This window comes from Epinephelus moara, chromosome 20 (genome assembly GCF_006386435.1).
Source record: "Epinephelus moara isolate mb chromosome 20, YSFRI_EMoa_1.0, whole genome shotgun sequence".
Taxonomy (NCBI): domain Eukaryota; kingdom Metazoa; phylum Chordata; class Actinopteri; order Perciformes; family Serranidae; genus Epinephelus; species Epinephelus moara.
Window position 1 is genome coordinate 30,890,929 of NC_065525.1, and position 13,124 is coordinate 30,904,052.

At 40.2% G+C, this 13,124-nt stretch overlaps 2 protein-coding genes across 2 annotated transcripts; both read left to right on the top strand.

Moving 5' to 3' along the window:
- The first annotated feature begins 2,557 nt into the window (after window positions 1-2,557).
- Window positions 2,558-4,976, top strand: LOC126408093 (parathyroid hormone-related protein-like). Its single transcript, XM_050073462.1, has 3 exons — window positions 2,558-2,914; window positions 3,130-3,246; window positions 3,860-4,976. Exons 2-3 carry the CDS (start codon window positions 3,143-3,145, stop codon window positions 4,248-4,250), a joined length of 495 nt encoding a protein of 164 aa, XP_049929419.1. The 5' UTR covers window positions 2,558-2,914; window positions 3,130-3,142; the 3' UTR covers window positions 4,251-4,976.
- A 4,523-nt stretch (window positions 4,977-9,499) lies between these two features.
- On the top strand, window positions 9,500-10,663 carry LOC126408525 (galanin receptor 2b). Its single transcript, XM_050074121.1, has one exon. It carries the CDS (start codon window positions 9,500-9,502, stop codon window positions 10,421-10,423), a length of 924 nt encoding a protein of 307 aa, XP_049930078.1. The 3' UTR covers window positions 10,424-10,663.
- The last annotated feature ends 2,461 nt before the right edge of the window (window positions 10,664-13,124 follow it).

Genomic DNA, 13,124 nt, shown 5'->3' on the forward strand with positions numbered 1-13,124 from the left:
GACAGTGATACCATTAGTTTTGTATAGTGATCATAAAACAAAGTATTGCTATCTGCTCGGGGCGCCTGACCAAGGGCAGCCCCCTCACTCTGACATCTCTCCACTTTGTGCATGTATAGGTCCTGTTTGTGCATGTGTGTGTGTCTTTTGGACCTGTGTGTAATTGACAAGCAAGAGTGAAAACATTGAATTTCCCCTCAGGGGGATTAATAAAGTAAAATAAACTATAAACTTAAACTTATTGGAAATGTTAACCTGATGATTGTGGGAGTGCATAGGGATCACTTAATTATTACAAATCATCCCTAGAGGAAAATCAGAATCAGATAAACTGAGTATTGATGTCAGACGGAAATTGGGTTAAAAAAACAAGCAGGCTCAACTGCAACAAGCAGCATGCACAGCCAGCACATGCACACTCTCGAAGGATGAATGTGTGCACCATACTTGGCATGGTAATCCACGCAATAGTTGCTAAGACATTTCACTCAAAACCATAAATGTCAACATCATGGTGACTCCTGAGAAAAAGTCATGGGATCATCTGACTTTTCCTTTGATGAATTAACATACCGAAGTATCTTTTTATAATGCCAAAGTAATTGATACATCATCTTAAAACCAGGGCTATCAATACCCAATTTTTCATTGATAAGTGAAAACAATGACCTGTGGGTGGCCCTACAAGAAACGTCAGGGGATCATAAAAGCCATGATAATTCATCATCTGGGGACCACAAATATGTGCCCCAAATTTCATGGCAGGCCATCAAATAATGGTCAGTACATCTCACAAACATGTCCACCTGCTGGTAGCACTATCGCAAGCCAAGAGATCACCAAAGTCAGTAGGGTCCATCTTCTGGGGACCATACATGTTTGTATACAATTTAATAGCAATCAATCAAATAGTTATAGATATTTCAGTCTTGACCAAAGTAGTGGATGCTGTTAAGTCTAGAGCCATGCTGCAAGCATGGCTTAAAAAAAAGGGTGCTGAGTACAATAAAGAGGACATTGGTAGTCTGTACAGTGGCAGAATTTCTATACTAATGTACTTACTGTGTCAGCACAAGCTGCGCTATTGTTCTACAACTGACGGGTCATGACCCAGAAATGAATCACAGGAACATTAAACTGGGTTGAGAACACTATGCTCCTTGTCCTAAACTAACTTTAATCACAACTGAGGGACTCTCATGAACCCTGAGTACACACACAGCCATGTTCCTGTTCTTCACGTTATCTTTCATTTGAGCCCAATTAAATCTTAAGCAGAGATCAGTTTGAACAAACTCTAGAACAGCATGTTCGTTTTGTACCAAACATGAATGTTGTGCCCAGAAATTGCCAACCGTGTGAGTCAAAATCACAAAGTTTTACAGGTGGAGCAACATGCAGAGTTTATGGGCCTTGCGATTCAAGAGACAGCCTGCCCACAATCAAAAACATATATTTTTCCTCCGACCTGTAATGCTACTTATTCATCTAGACTGAAAAAAATATACATTTGAAAAGCTCAACAGCCAGAAATCATGACCCAGTTCCTCAAGATAATCCACAGACCCTGTTGTGAGCAGTTTCATATAGAAACTATTTTCCTTTTACTGTACTACACCAGCCAACCGTATTACCGCGCAGAGGGAAGCATGCAAAAAATGTCTCTGTCCTTGCTGCATATACTGCTGTAGTCGGGCATGTAGTGCTGTCAATCAATGTGATACTAAAAATACACACACATTTAGCCACAGAGCTACCTCTTACATCAGACGACTGACCTTTAATGTGGGAATTTATTACATTTATAGTAAAATTACAAATGTGGTTTGATACATCAGACCTGTTTCATCGGCCAAACGTACACGGTGAAGCTGGGCTTGTATATGGCTGCCTCAATGCAAAGCTCTCCACTTTCCTTATTAGCTGGATATGAGAGATACCTCAGAGCCCACTGTAACCATTCGGTGGTGAGCTGGTTTGCTGAGGCAGAGTGGAGGTGAATTGAATGGTCTGCAGTGAGAGGCTGTGGGTTGGGTTTCTCTGAGGTTATGGTCATTCTCCCTTGGGAAAGTGGTTAGGCCTGGCTGTTTACTTTGGAGTAACCCTGCCCCTCCCCTTATACACTCTGCTTGGTAACCCATGATTACCTCCATTGGTGCACACCTGTCATTTCTGACCTCTTTATGATGAAATAATTTGTAGACTTGATTTAGAAAATACGGCTCAAATAATTTTAAATCAATAAAAAATTAAGCTTTTTTTTCCAAATCTTATATTACTCTTTGTTGTGTGGTGGTTTGGATGTTGTGTGGGCGCCACCTTCTTGTCACAGCAGGTGTGTGTGAAGGGTTTGGGGGGGAGAGGGAGAGAGGGGAGGGTGAGAAGGTTGGGGAGGGTGTTAGGACTGGACTTAATGGGTAGGGGCTAAGGTAGTGCCTGCATCTTCACCCAAAGAGGAGTTTGACTTTCTCACTGTGCCTCTCTCACACAGACTCACACAGTGCTGGACTGTAAAAACGCTCTCAGCTCTGCTCTCCGGCTGCGGCCACCAGAGAAGATGCTTCATCGTTACTTTTCATGAGATTACTGCAACACTGGGTGGAGTGGCAGCTCTGCAGCTGATGGGCTGCTGCTGCTCTTTCCATCTTTATCTCTCTTTCAATTGGGACGCTGGGGAGAAATAAATAGCTCGACACACACTGTTGGGAGGCAAATGAATGGAGCAGAGTGACGGGGGGATTTCCCCAGGCTGCCTTCACACCAATGGATCTGGACACGCGTTTTGAACCGGCCAAATTGTATTTGGCAGAATAATTTTTATAACTTTGTAAATAAATTTTTGAAACAAGATCGTCTCTTAAGAGCTTGCAGACTGAGCTTTTTTGTGGATTTTCACTGTAAAGAGTCACACCATGTAAGTCTAAGTTTCTTTACTTTAATAAACTGTTTGTTGGCACAAGTAATGCTGCCTGGGAGATCTCACGTACTCAGAAATGGTGTCATTTTTCAGCTTCCCACAGTGCTACTGAAAAGCTATTGAAAAGTAGACATAGTTTAATAAAATTCATTAAAACAAAGTTTTGCTTAATTCATTGAAGTGACTGATATATTAATTCTTGTGTTCTTCAGATCTTAGTCGAGGATGTGCTCTATAGTCATGCTTCATCAGTGGAGTCTGGCTGTATTCTTGCTGTGCTCCCCAGTGAGCCTTGATGGGAGACCAGTTGATGCACTTATTAGCAGAACGTGAGTTATTTCTTATATTAATTTTGATGACCATAGAAAAGTAATTTAATGTTATGCAATATGGAACTTTAAACAATGTAAGATGAGTTCAAAAATAAAAGTAGTGAAGCAACACATTTTAAATATTCTTGTTGCTTGAATTTATAAAACACACAACTGCAGTTTACATGTAAATTAATGTACAGGAGACTTTCTCTGATTCAGCTCTGGCTTTTGGGGGTCTGGAGCTCGGATTAGTGATGGCTCACACAAACTTGTTTATGCTGCCACCTACTGTACTGAGGTTTCCTGGTGCCTGACCTTACATTTGAGCTGCCAGCACTTCTAAATCTGCTCCACATAGAAACTCAACACTGTGGTGTACCATGAAAGTACATAAACTGTTAAACAAAACAGAAAAATTAAGATTTTGTTGGTGCTAACTCAAAAATGAGGAATTCTGGTTGTACTGTGTCACTGTTAATTTAGGATAAATCAGATAAACAACAAAACAAAAACATATTTCTCACTTAGACTTAGAGAAAGGGAACAGATCCAGTTTTAGGATTCTTTATTATCTTTTATGCAACATTCCTCACTGACCTAAGTCTGTCTCATCACTTTCTGCTTTAAGGAGGAGGTCAGTGAGCCACGCCCAGCTGATGCATGACAAGGGTCGCTCCTTGCAGGAGTACAAGCGCCGCATGTGGCTGCAGGAGCTGCTGGAAGAGGTGCACACCGCTGACGAGCGAGCTCCACCTGTGCAAAGCAGAACCCAGAGCCAAACCTTCAGTGGGAATGCCCTGCACGAGAAGCCCCCAGGGGCCACCAAGAACCTCCCTGACAGGTTCAAGCCGGACAGAGAGGGTGCTAACCTGCCCCAGGAGACCAACAAGGCTCTGGCTTATAAGGACCAGCCACTAAAAGTGGCCACCAAGAGGAAAAAAAAGGTGAGGTTAGGCAGACGCAGAGAGAGCGACAAGAAGCGGAGGCGGGCACGGTCTGTCACTACAAAGGAGCCATGAAGGACGCAGTGCCTTGGCTAAGAGACTCCCAACAGCCTTTATATGGTACTGCACTAAGACACTGACGTGACTGGGATCTGAGAGACTCTACCCATGGCTGACTCAGTCATTTCATATCACAGCCACAGGGGTGTGCTTGTATGATAATATTTTTGCTGTGTTTGTATTTTTGGTCTCATACTTCCTGAGGTTTTGTGAACTATCATCATATCATCTTCTTAGATCCATATTTATTTGGAACATCTGTAGTGCTCTGTAACCTTGACTTCAAAACAAAGCCATACATTGTCATCTCTAACCAGCTGCGTGCAGGAGTAAATCATAGGAGGAACTATTTATTGCCTGACTGTAATATAACTTCACAAAATTGGGATGCTAAGTGGTCTACTTTTGTTATCGTGAGCTTACAGTTACATACAAGCTGTTCACTGCATACATCTGTTCAAACTGTTCTGCCATAATTTATTTCACTTTGAGAGTGTGTATTTATTTTGTGAATGTATCACAGTGCTGCTGACTAAATTCCATAATGCACTTTAGTTATATCCTGTACATGTTCTTTTGTGGTTGAGTTTTATTTTGATGTTTCTTTCTGATGGTCCTGCTTTCCTTTCCCACCTTAGATCCCTTGTGGACTTGTAACTTATTGGATGCTTCATCAAACCCACTCTAACCATTTCACATTATAGTTTATTTTTATAGAACAAGCCCGAGTCAGGGGCTGTCAGAGTCATTTAATGTTCTTCACTTGCACTGAGGGCATACTGTACATGTTTCCAGTTAATCAAACATTAAAAGTGTAGCCATTAGAAATACTTTTGAATCATGGTGTCTTTGTTCACCAGTCTGTGGCCTGTAGCCTGTGGCTCAAATATGAAACTTATCATTTATGACAGGCAGAGCTAAAGTGATAAGTTGATTGACAGAAAATCCATCAGCAACTACTCTAAGTATCGGTTGATCCTTTAAGTGTTTGTGATTTTGTGATCTAAATTTGAATATATTTGGATTCTGACATATTTGTGGTTGTCAGTGTGGGGCTTTGAAAAATTATGATGGGCATTTTCACTATTTTCTAATATTTATACAGCAAACAAGTAAATGAGAATAATAACCTGTAAATGATTTGATAATTAAAATAATTGGTTAATTGTAACCCTAACGACAAGTCAGAAACTCTACCCTGTCCCATGACTGCATATATGTGTACCTTAAGTGTTAGTTGCATCAGGTGGAAATAAGCACTTCTGGACTTCTTGAGCCAAAAAAACTGTTTTTGATGAAACACTGAATGTTAGTTTTGTTATTCAGAGTAAGATACAATAAATAGATTGACTGCAAATCAGATTAATCTGCCACAGAGTCAGCTTCCTATTTTACTTCTAACAGTTGGACAAGACATTTTAATCGTTTTGTCTATGCTATAACAGAAAATCAAACCCGTCTATGACAATTTGATAGTTCAGTTCAGTCCACAACCAAATATATTGAGTATTCAATCATATAAGACAAAGAAGGAGATACAAATTAGCTACTCTGATGTGATTACTTTATAGTGTGCGCTGTCCCTGCAAAACTAAACACTAAATTAAATTAAATTAAATTAAATTAAATTAAATTAAATTAAATTAAATTAGAAAAGCAGCTTCACATTTGAGAATCTGGAATCAGGTTTATAATTTTAACTTAAAAAGTGGTTTAAAAAATTCAACTGAAAAAAGATTATCAAAGTAGTTCACAGTTAATTTCCTGTTAAATGGTGAATGGACTTGCATTTGTATAGTGCCGTTCTAGTCTTCCGACCACTCAAAGTGTTTCACACTACGTGCCACATTCACCCATATACACACACATTCATACACTGGTGGCCGAGGCTACCAAACAAAGTGCCAGCTGCTCATCAGTTAAACATTTACACGCATTCACACAGCGATGGCACAGCCATTGGGAGCAATTTGGCACTTAGTATCTTGCCTAAGGATACTTCAGCATGTGGACTGAAGGAACCGTTAATCAAATCGTCGATCTTAGGATTACTGGACGACTAACTCTACTTCCTGAGCCGCCCTATGCAACTAACTAATTAGTCGACCAACTATTTCAACTTTATGGTATGTAAAATGATATCAAGACTATGACTGCAAAGCAGACTAATCTGCAGCATGGTCAGTTACCCATTTCCCTAAAATCTAAAGTTGATAGGGAGTAAACCTGTATGCCCACTACCTGCTTCTTCATGATGAATCAGCAGCTAAACATAGATAAAGGTAGAAAGAAGGCAACAGGGTGATGTAATGACCACGGGCCTAAGCTCTGTCTCTGAGCAAATCATTGAATCCCTTTTAGACTTTGAGTTGCTGGTTGGTATGTTTCATCCTGACCTTTAACCTTGCTAGAAAAGAAATAAGTAGTGCAAGATTTGTGTCGAAACAGATCTGAAAAATTTACTAGGCCATAAAAGGTGTCAAACATAAATGTTTTTGTTGACTTTTGGGCATGGACAGAACACAGTGAAGCTGTTAATGTCCCACTTGAGAACATGTGGCATTTTTAACAGCCGCTGACTGAACGGCACGGACACTGGTAATGGAGGGGTTTGCAAATGCATCAGCATCAGCTATATCCTGTGCTAAGAGCAGCAGTGTACACCGAAGGCCATTAGCTGACACAGAGTCATAAACGCTGTGGAAAGCCTGATAAAGCCGCCGTCAGGAGCCTGCAGCTCACACCGAAGAAATCAATCAAACAATGGAGAGAGACATTAATATCTCCAGAGAAGGGGAGGAACAGAGAGCGTAATCAATGGACTGGTCTCCTGTTCCGTGGAGGGGGCTGATTTTTAAATATAATTTACACTGTATGAACACAAACCCCCAAAACAGAGAGGTTTTAACAGGTCAGGAAAGGTCAATAAAAGTTTTTACAAACGGCAACATAGTCTCAGTTAATGAGGTATTTTTATACTTCCAAAAAGACCAATAGATTAAAAAAAAGTTTCACAAAGCCAAGCATAGCTAATACTAAAATTGACTGCAACTAAAAAGACTAAAGATACACATACATCATCTAAGAAGAATCACAAAACAGGTATATATTATACATTACTGTTCCCTGAGCAGCTGGTCTGAGGCTGTTTCTCTTTAAACCAAATCAACCAGAATCAATTTGGCCCAAGTGATGTTTGCCTTTCTTCCCACCACATTTAGCTATCACACTTTGTAATGAGTGCTGAGAGGCTGCCACCTCTCCCTCCATCAGTCCAGTTTTACAGGATGGACACCGGTGAAATACAAGTTTACAATATGAGGATAGCTCACTCACAAACATGAGCCTGAAGTCACTGCTTTGAGGAACGACAATGGTGAGTGCGTCTAAATGATGGATAATTGTGACACCATTTTAAAATGTGATGACCTCTGATCAGACAAACACCTGCTCCAGGTAATCGCACTATAAGGTGAAATATACAGCAGTTAAAAGTCTAAATGTTACTTAAAAGACATTTTGTATCTTACCAGATGACCACGTTGGTGGTATTACATCATCTGTATGTTTTGGTGAAGTAAAAGTAGCAATACCACAGTGTAATTTTACTGTTACAAGTAAACATTCTGATGTTAATTTTCATTTAAGTAAAAGTACAAAATTATTAGAACTAAAATACAGTTTACTTGAAGGAAAAAAAGTAAAAGTAGTCATAATGCTTAACAAATGCATGATCCATTAATGTGGCCATCACTTTAATGTTGCAGCTGGTAAAGGTGGTGCTAGTTTTATTTACTTTATATACTGTTGGCTAGCTTGTGAATTTTCCCCTGAGGATCAACAAAGTCTTATTTTAACCAATAATAATGAATCATAATTCATTCGTTAAATATATTTTGAATTATTAATCTGAATCTACAAGGTAAGTTAGTTAATAAATGCAGTGGAGTAAAACGTACAATATTTCCCTTTGAGATACAGTTAAGTATAAAGTTGCATAAAATGAAAATACTCAAGTAAGTACTTGAGTAAAGTTAGGTTACTTTCCCACACTGGTCTACAAAAGCCTTTCAGATTCTAACTGATTAACTGTTCCTTTTCTCTTTCACTAGGAATAACATAAATAGGGCTCCAACTAACTTTCATTATCTAATACTCTATCAAAATTTAATTTCTCAATTAAACAATTGTTTTGCCTATAAAATATCAGAGAGTAGTGATTAAAACCCTGCTCCTTATGATTTTTTTCCCAAAGCCCCATGAGACACATTTAAATGTCTTTTTTGTGTAAATGTTAAGTGTGCAGTCATATATGACAAAAAAGTATTACATCTTGAAAAGTTTTTTTATTTTAGAAGTTTGCTGGAAAAGTGAGAAAAGTAAAAGTAAGTATTGCATTACAACCAGCTGAAACTTCTCCCAGTTAAGACTTCTTCAGTGTTCATTGTTCGGGAGATTTTTAGCAGGTTTTACGCTACAAATCAGTGTTTCGCCTATCCTGTTGGCATGTCGCAGGAGGCCAGCTTGCCCAGAATCTGCAAATGTGTGCTCACCTATTTCCTCTAAGACTTAATGTGTGTGCACCTTATTTCTGATCCAGTTGTTCAGGAGGTTTTTACTGTAAGCCAAATTATCAGAAGAGGTCACCTCCTCTAAAAACAAACATACCCGGTGATTTAAATCAATATTAACCAGAAATAAAGCAGGTTCATGTTACAAATCAGTGTTTCTTCAACGCTGTTTGGCATGTCAGACACAGTCCTCTAACCTATTACCTGCAAATCTTTGCTCATCTTTTTTGTCTAATAACTAGGGAAGCAGTTTCATGTGATTTTCTGACGCTGCTCATCACAAAGAGGCCGCTAACTACATTGGCCGACGTGTAAACATGAAAGGCCCCTGCCTCAAGCCAGTGTTTGGTTTGTCCAATCTGGGCTACTATAGAAACATGGCAGAAACATGGCATTGGTACAACATGAGGATCTCTGTAGACAAGGACCCACTCACTGTGTAGATATTACAACTCATTCTAAGGGTAACAAACACACAATTTATATCCCTAAATCCTACACACTGGACCTTTGAGATATTATTAAAAAAATGCTGATAATTTTGTCAATTCATTATTTTAACATTACAAAGACCAAAGCACAATCAAAATGTCTCAATCAAACTTTTGCAGTATGGGGTATGTGTACAGGCATTACATTTTTCTTTCATCAGCTATTCCTAAACGTCCATTTTTTTTTTCTCAAGGTGAAAATATGGCTGTTCCCAATACCTATGTGCTGATCTTTGCCTGTACCTGTGGAGTGATCCTGGGAATCGGGCTCTGTGCCAACCTGCTGGTCTTTTCTCTGTTTGCAAAGTACAACACGCTGCGTAAAAACCGCCTCGACATCCTCCTACTCAGTATGACTCTGGCCGACTTCCTCACCCTCCTGCTTATCCCCTTCACCCTGCACTCCTCCGTCAGCCACTCCTGGCCTCTGGGTAACATTTCCTGCAAGGTCTACCAGTTCCTGCTGGCCTTCAGCCTGGCCGCCAGCACCTACTCACTGTGTGCCGTGTCTGTGACTCGGGCCATGATTATCACTAATCCGTACCAGCCACCCACTATGGACCTGGTCATCTTCATGTTTGTTCTGGTCTGGGCCCTCAGCTTCTTCATCAGCCTGCCGCTGCGTATGTTTGCCACCAAAGACAGCCTGGGCCCAAGCCTGGCTAACTTCACCTTCTGCCTTCCAACCATTCATGAGCACCACTACCAAGTGGTCCTGAGCCAGTTTGTACTTTACTACTTTGTTCCAATGCTAGTCATCGCCTTCAATTATGTCCGGCTGGCTCTTTTTCTCCACAAGAGTCCTGTAATGTCGGTGTCCAGTGCCAGGAACACCCGCCGTGCCTCTGTCATGGTGTTCTTGGCTGCTGCTACCTTCTCAGTGTGCTGGCTGCCTGGTTATGTGCTGGAGCTGTGTGTGTACCTGGAGCTATACCGCCAAGGACAGGCTTGGGAGATGTTTTACTTCACCTGTACTGTGCTGCAGTACCTGCACCCCTGTATCAACCCTGTGCTCTATGTGCTGCTGTCAAAGCGCTACCGCCACAGGAGGGCAGCCTGGCTCTTCAGCTGTAACAGAAACAGAGTGCAGCCGCAGGTCATCAGCGTCACCACAGACAGCTTTTAAATACAGCTGACTGAGCAATGAGTTGGTGACTTTAGGGACACTTTTTATATTAACTCTTTATATAAATCAACTGCTTATGTGAACAATAAGACAGATGTCGTTTGTGATTACTTCCAGATTTCCCTTCCACATTTGAGGTATGAATGTAATTTTTTTTTTTTTTTACATTTGACTACAATCATATTTTCTCAAAAAGCAGCAGTGAATTTTAATATCTGAATCTAATGCCTTTTTAGGGAAACTGTGTAATTATCCCATTACTACAGCTAAGTCTTATTGCTTTGATTCTCTTCATTGCTCCAGATGTTTTTGTAAGTTAGATTTTTTTATCTTGTGTTTTACATGCTAGCAAAAAGCTTGATGAAGCATTTTATGTAGTATTTTTGGTGTCTTGAGCCCCAGCTTTGTCACTGGTTCATTTCCTCTATTTCTACACATCTTTCTTAAGAAATGTTTCTAGTCTTCTATGATGATTGTAGCTTAATAACTTGCTTAATGAGAAAAAAATATTGTTGATATGAAATAAATTATGATGTAAAAGAACAGTGTCTTTAATGGCAATGTTCTTGTTACAGCGAGAAACAGACCTTGTCTTTTTCTCACAATGGCCGGAATACAGTGAACTGTCCAAATGTTTGCATCTTTAAAGACAACAATGCTGGAATGGTTTTAGTGGTATGGCTTGTCTTTTTCCCTTTGTGTTGTCCTTATATTAACAAAGTATGTGAGGTTCTACTGTGTCTGTTTCTCACGTGTTTGAGTACATTTGTTTCTACATAAGTGCCACCAAGACAAAATCCTGGACATTTTCTCTACCGGACAGGATAGCAGGTCTATCTGACGCTGTGCTAATTTACTGTAATAAAGATGTGGGTCTACTGACATATCCCTACTCTGTTTCCTTCACCTCCATTTCATGCCAATAGTACATTTAAAAACACAGCTGTACCCCTCCTTGTTGCAGTGTTTAGTCATATTTGAAAGTCTGAGAGAAAACAAGCTCCAAAAAACACACGAATACCCACTTGACAAACTTTCGCAAGGTGGTTATTCTTCCAAGCAGCGACAAATCCGTCAGTAGGTTTTGTTACCTTGGCAGAGAACGGCCATTAAATATGAGCTGTATGAACCCCTAGTATTACACTACATAACTAGTAATGATAAACCGCAGGGTATGCTGCTGCAGCCTCTCAGACTCCATACAATTTAATAGAGCTGTCAAAGGTGACATTTCAACAGCTGAGAGGCCAAAATCTGATGCTCGTGAGAATGTCAAGATTCTAATCGCTAGTAGTGTGATTACAATGGTGTCGTTGTATTATTCAAGTTGTATGTATTTTTCACATTACTAAATAGCTACTACAAATGTGGATACTGAATTGGTCTGATGTATTTTGATTATAAAACTACCTGGACTGGATGCCATCAAGGAGCAGGAGGCATCCATGTGTTAAAAGATATTTCTTATAAATAGTTATATTGTCTCTGGGATGCGCTGTTATAAATACATGTTGCTTTATTTTTTTTTAACTGCAGCTTCAGTTTAGTTTAGTACTTAATCTGCTATCACACGTCATTGTGGCTGCACTGAGCATGACCTAACACCATCCAGTCAGATATTGACAGGGTTACTCACATGCTACACCATCAAACATGACAAAGAAAAACACAAATAGAGGACACATCACCAACGCTAAGTGTTTTAGGGATGACTGCGTCTTTAGAAATTAGCTTAATCTCCCAGGAGCTGTTGGATGTCCCCTAGGTGGATCAACAGTTACACCACCAGCTTCAGCGTGCCATTCTTTGCTCACTAACAGCACACACACACAAGTCAGATCAAAGCACACACCTGACTTCACACTTTCCTCTCAGGCAGTGATAGACCTAAAGGCTGGAGTGGGAGAGGAGCAAGCAGAAGGCCGTGCAGCAGGTGTTGTCATACAGAAAGCAAAGGGACTGAGAAAGGGAATAACAAGTCTGGCTGAGTTCAGTAATAGGAGACAACCTGCCCCTCCCTCTGTCAGCTCGCCCCCTGACTTTTGGCCTTCTCTTTATCGTGCAGCAAGGGCAGCTGGCCTGACTCGTACAGACCGTCATCTGTAGCCTATCAGCATGTTGGATATCGTGAAGCAATAAAGAACACGTGCTTGGATGCTTCAAAAAAACCTACTGAACGAACCTCAGAGTGTAGAGAGTGCTCTACAACCTCTTAACAAAACAAGATTATCCATAAACATTCAATGCAAATATTTGTCTCATAACTGCTTGTTCACAAATAATCTCATAAACTGCTCTGTGAAATGCACCCTTGCTATACATTTCAACAAGTTTTTAGTTGCCTGCTCTTTTTGAAACACTGTCCAACATTAATAATCAGCTTATTATCAACAAACTATTCTTTGCTATTTTTTTTTTTTTTTAACAAATGTCAATATTTTGCTCTGATTGAGAATTCTCATCTGTTAATGCTCATCATCCTCTAACAATAGCAACCATTAGCAGCCATGCTAACCATTATACCGCTTTTTTGCATACCGCAGTCATGGGCCGGCTTGGCTTGGTTTGGTTTGGGTCATCAGCCCAGCACAACAGGGCTGCCCACTTGAAGGTGATGTGATGATGGCTCGTCTTGAGTAATGACATTTAATAGCAGCGGGCCAATCCACAGCTTAAGTCTCCTGTAATTTTTGCTCCATGT

Excerpts from the sequence above, each read along its gene's own strand:
- LOC126408093 (XM_050073462.1), top strand. The coding sequence starts at position 3,143 with ATGTGCTCTATAGTCATGCTTCATCAGTGGAGTCTGGCTGTATTCTTG. Across the intron at positions 3,247-3,859 it reads GATGCACTTATTAGCAGAAC|GAGGAGGTCAGTGAGCCACG; the intron begins GTGAGTTATTTC and ends TTCTGCTTTAAG.
- LOC126408525 (XM_050074121.1), top strand. The coding sequence starts at position 9,500 with ATGGCTGTTCCCAATACCTATGTGCTGATCTTTGCCTGTACCTGTGGA.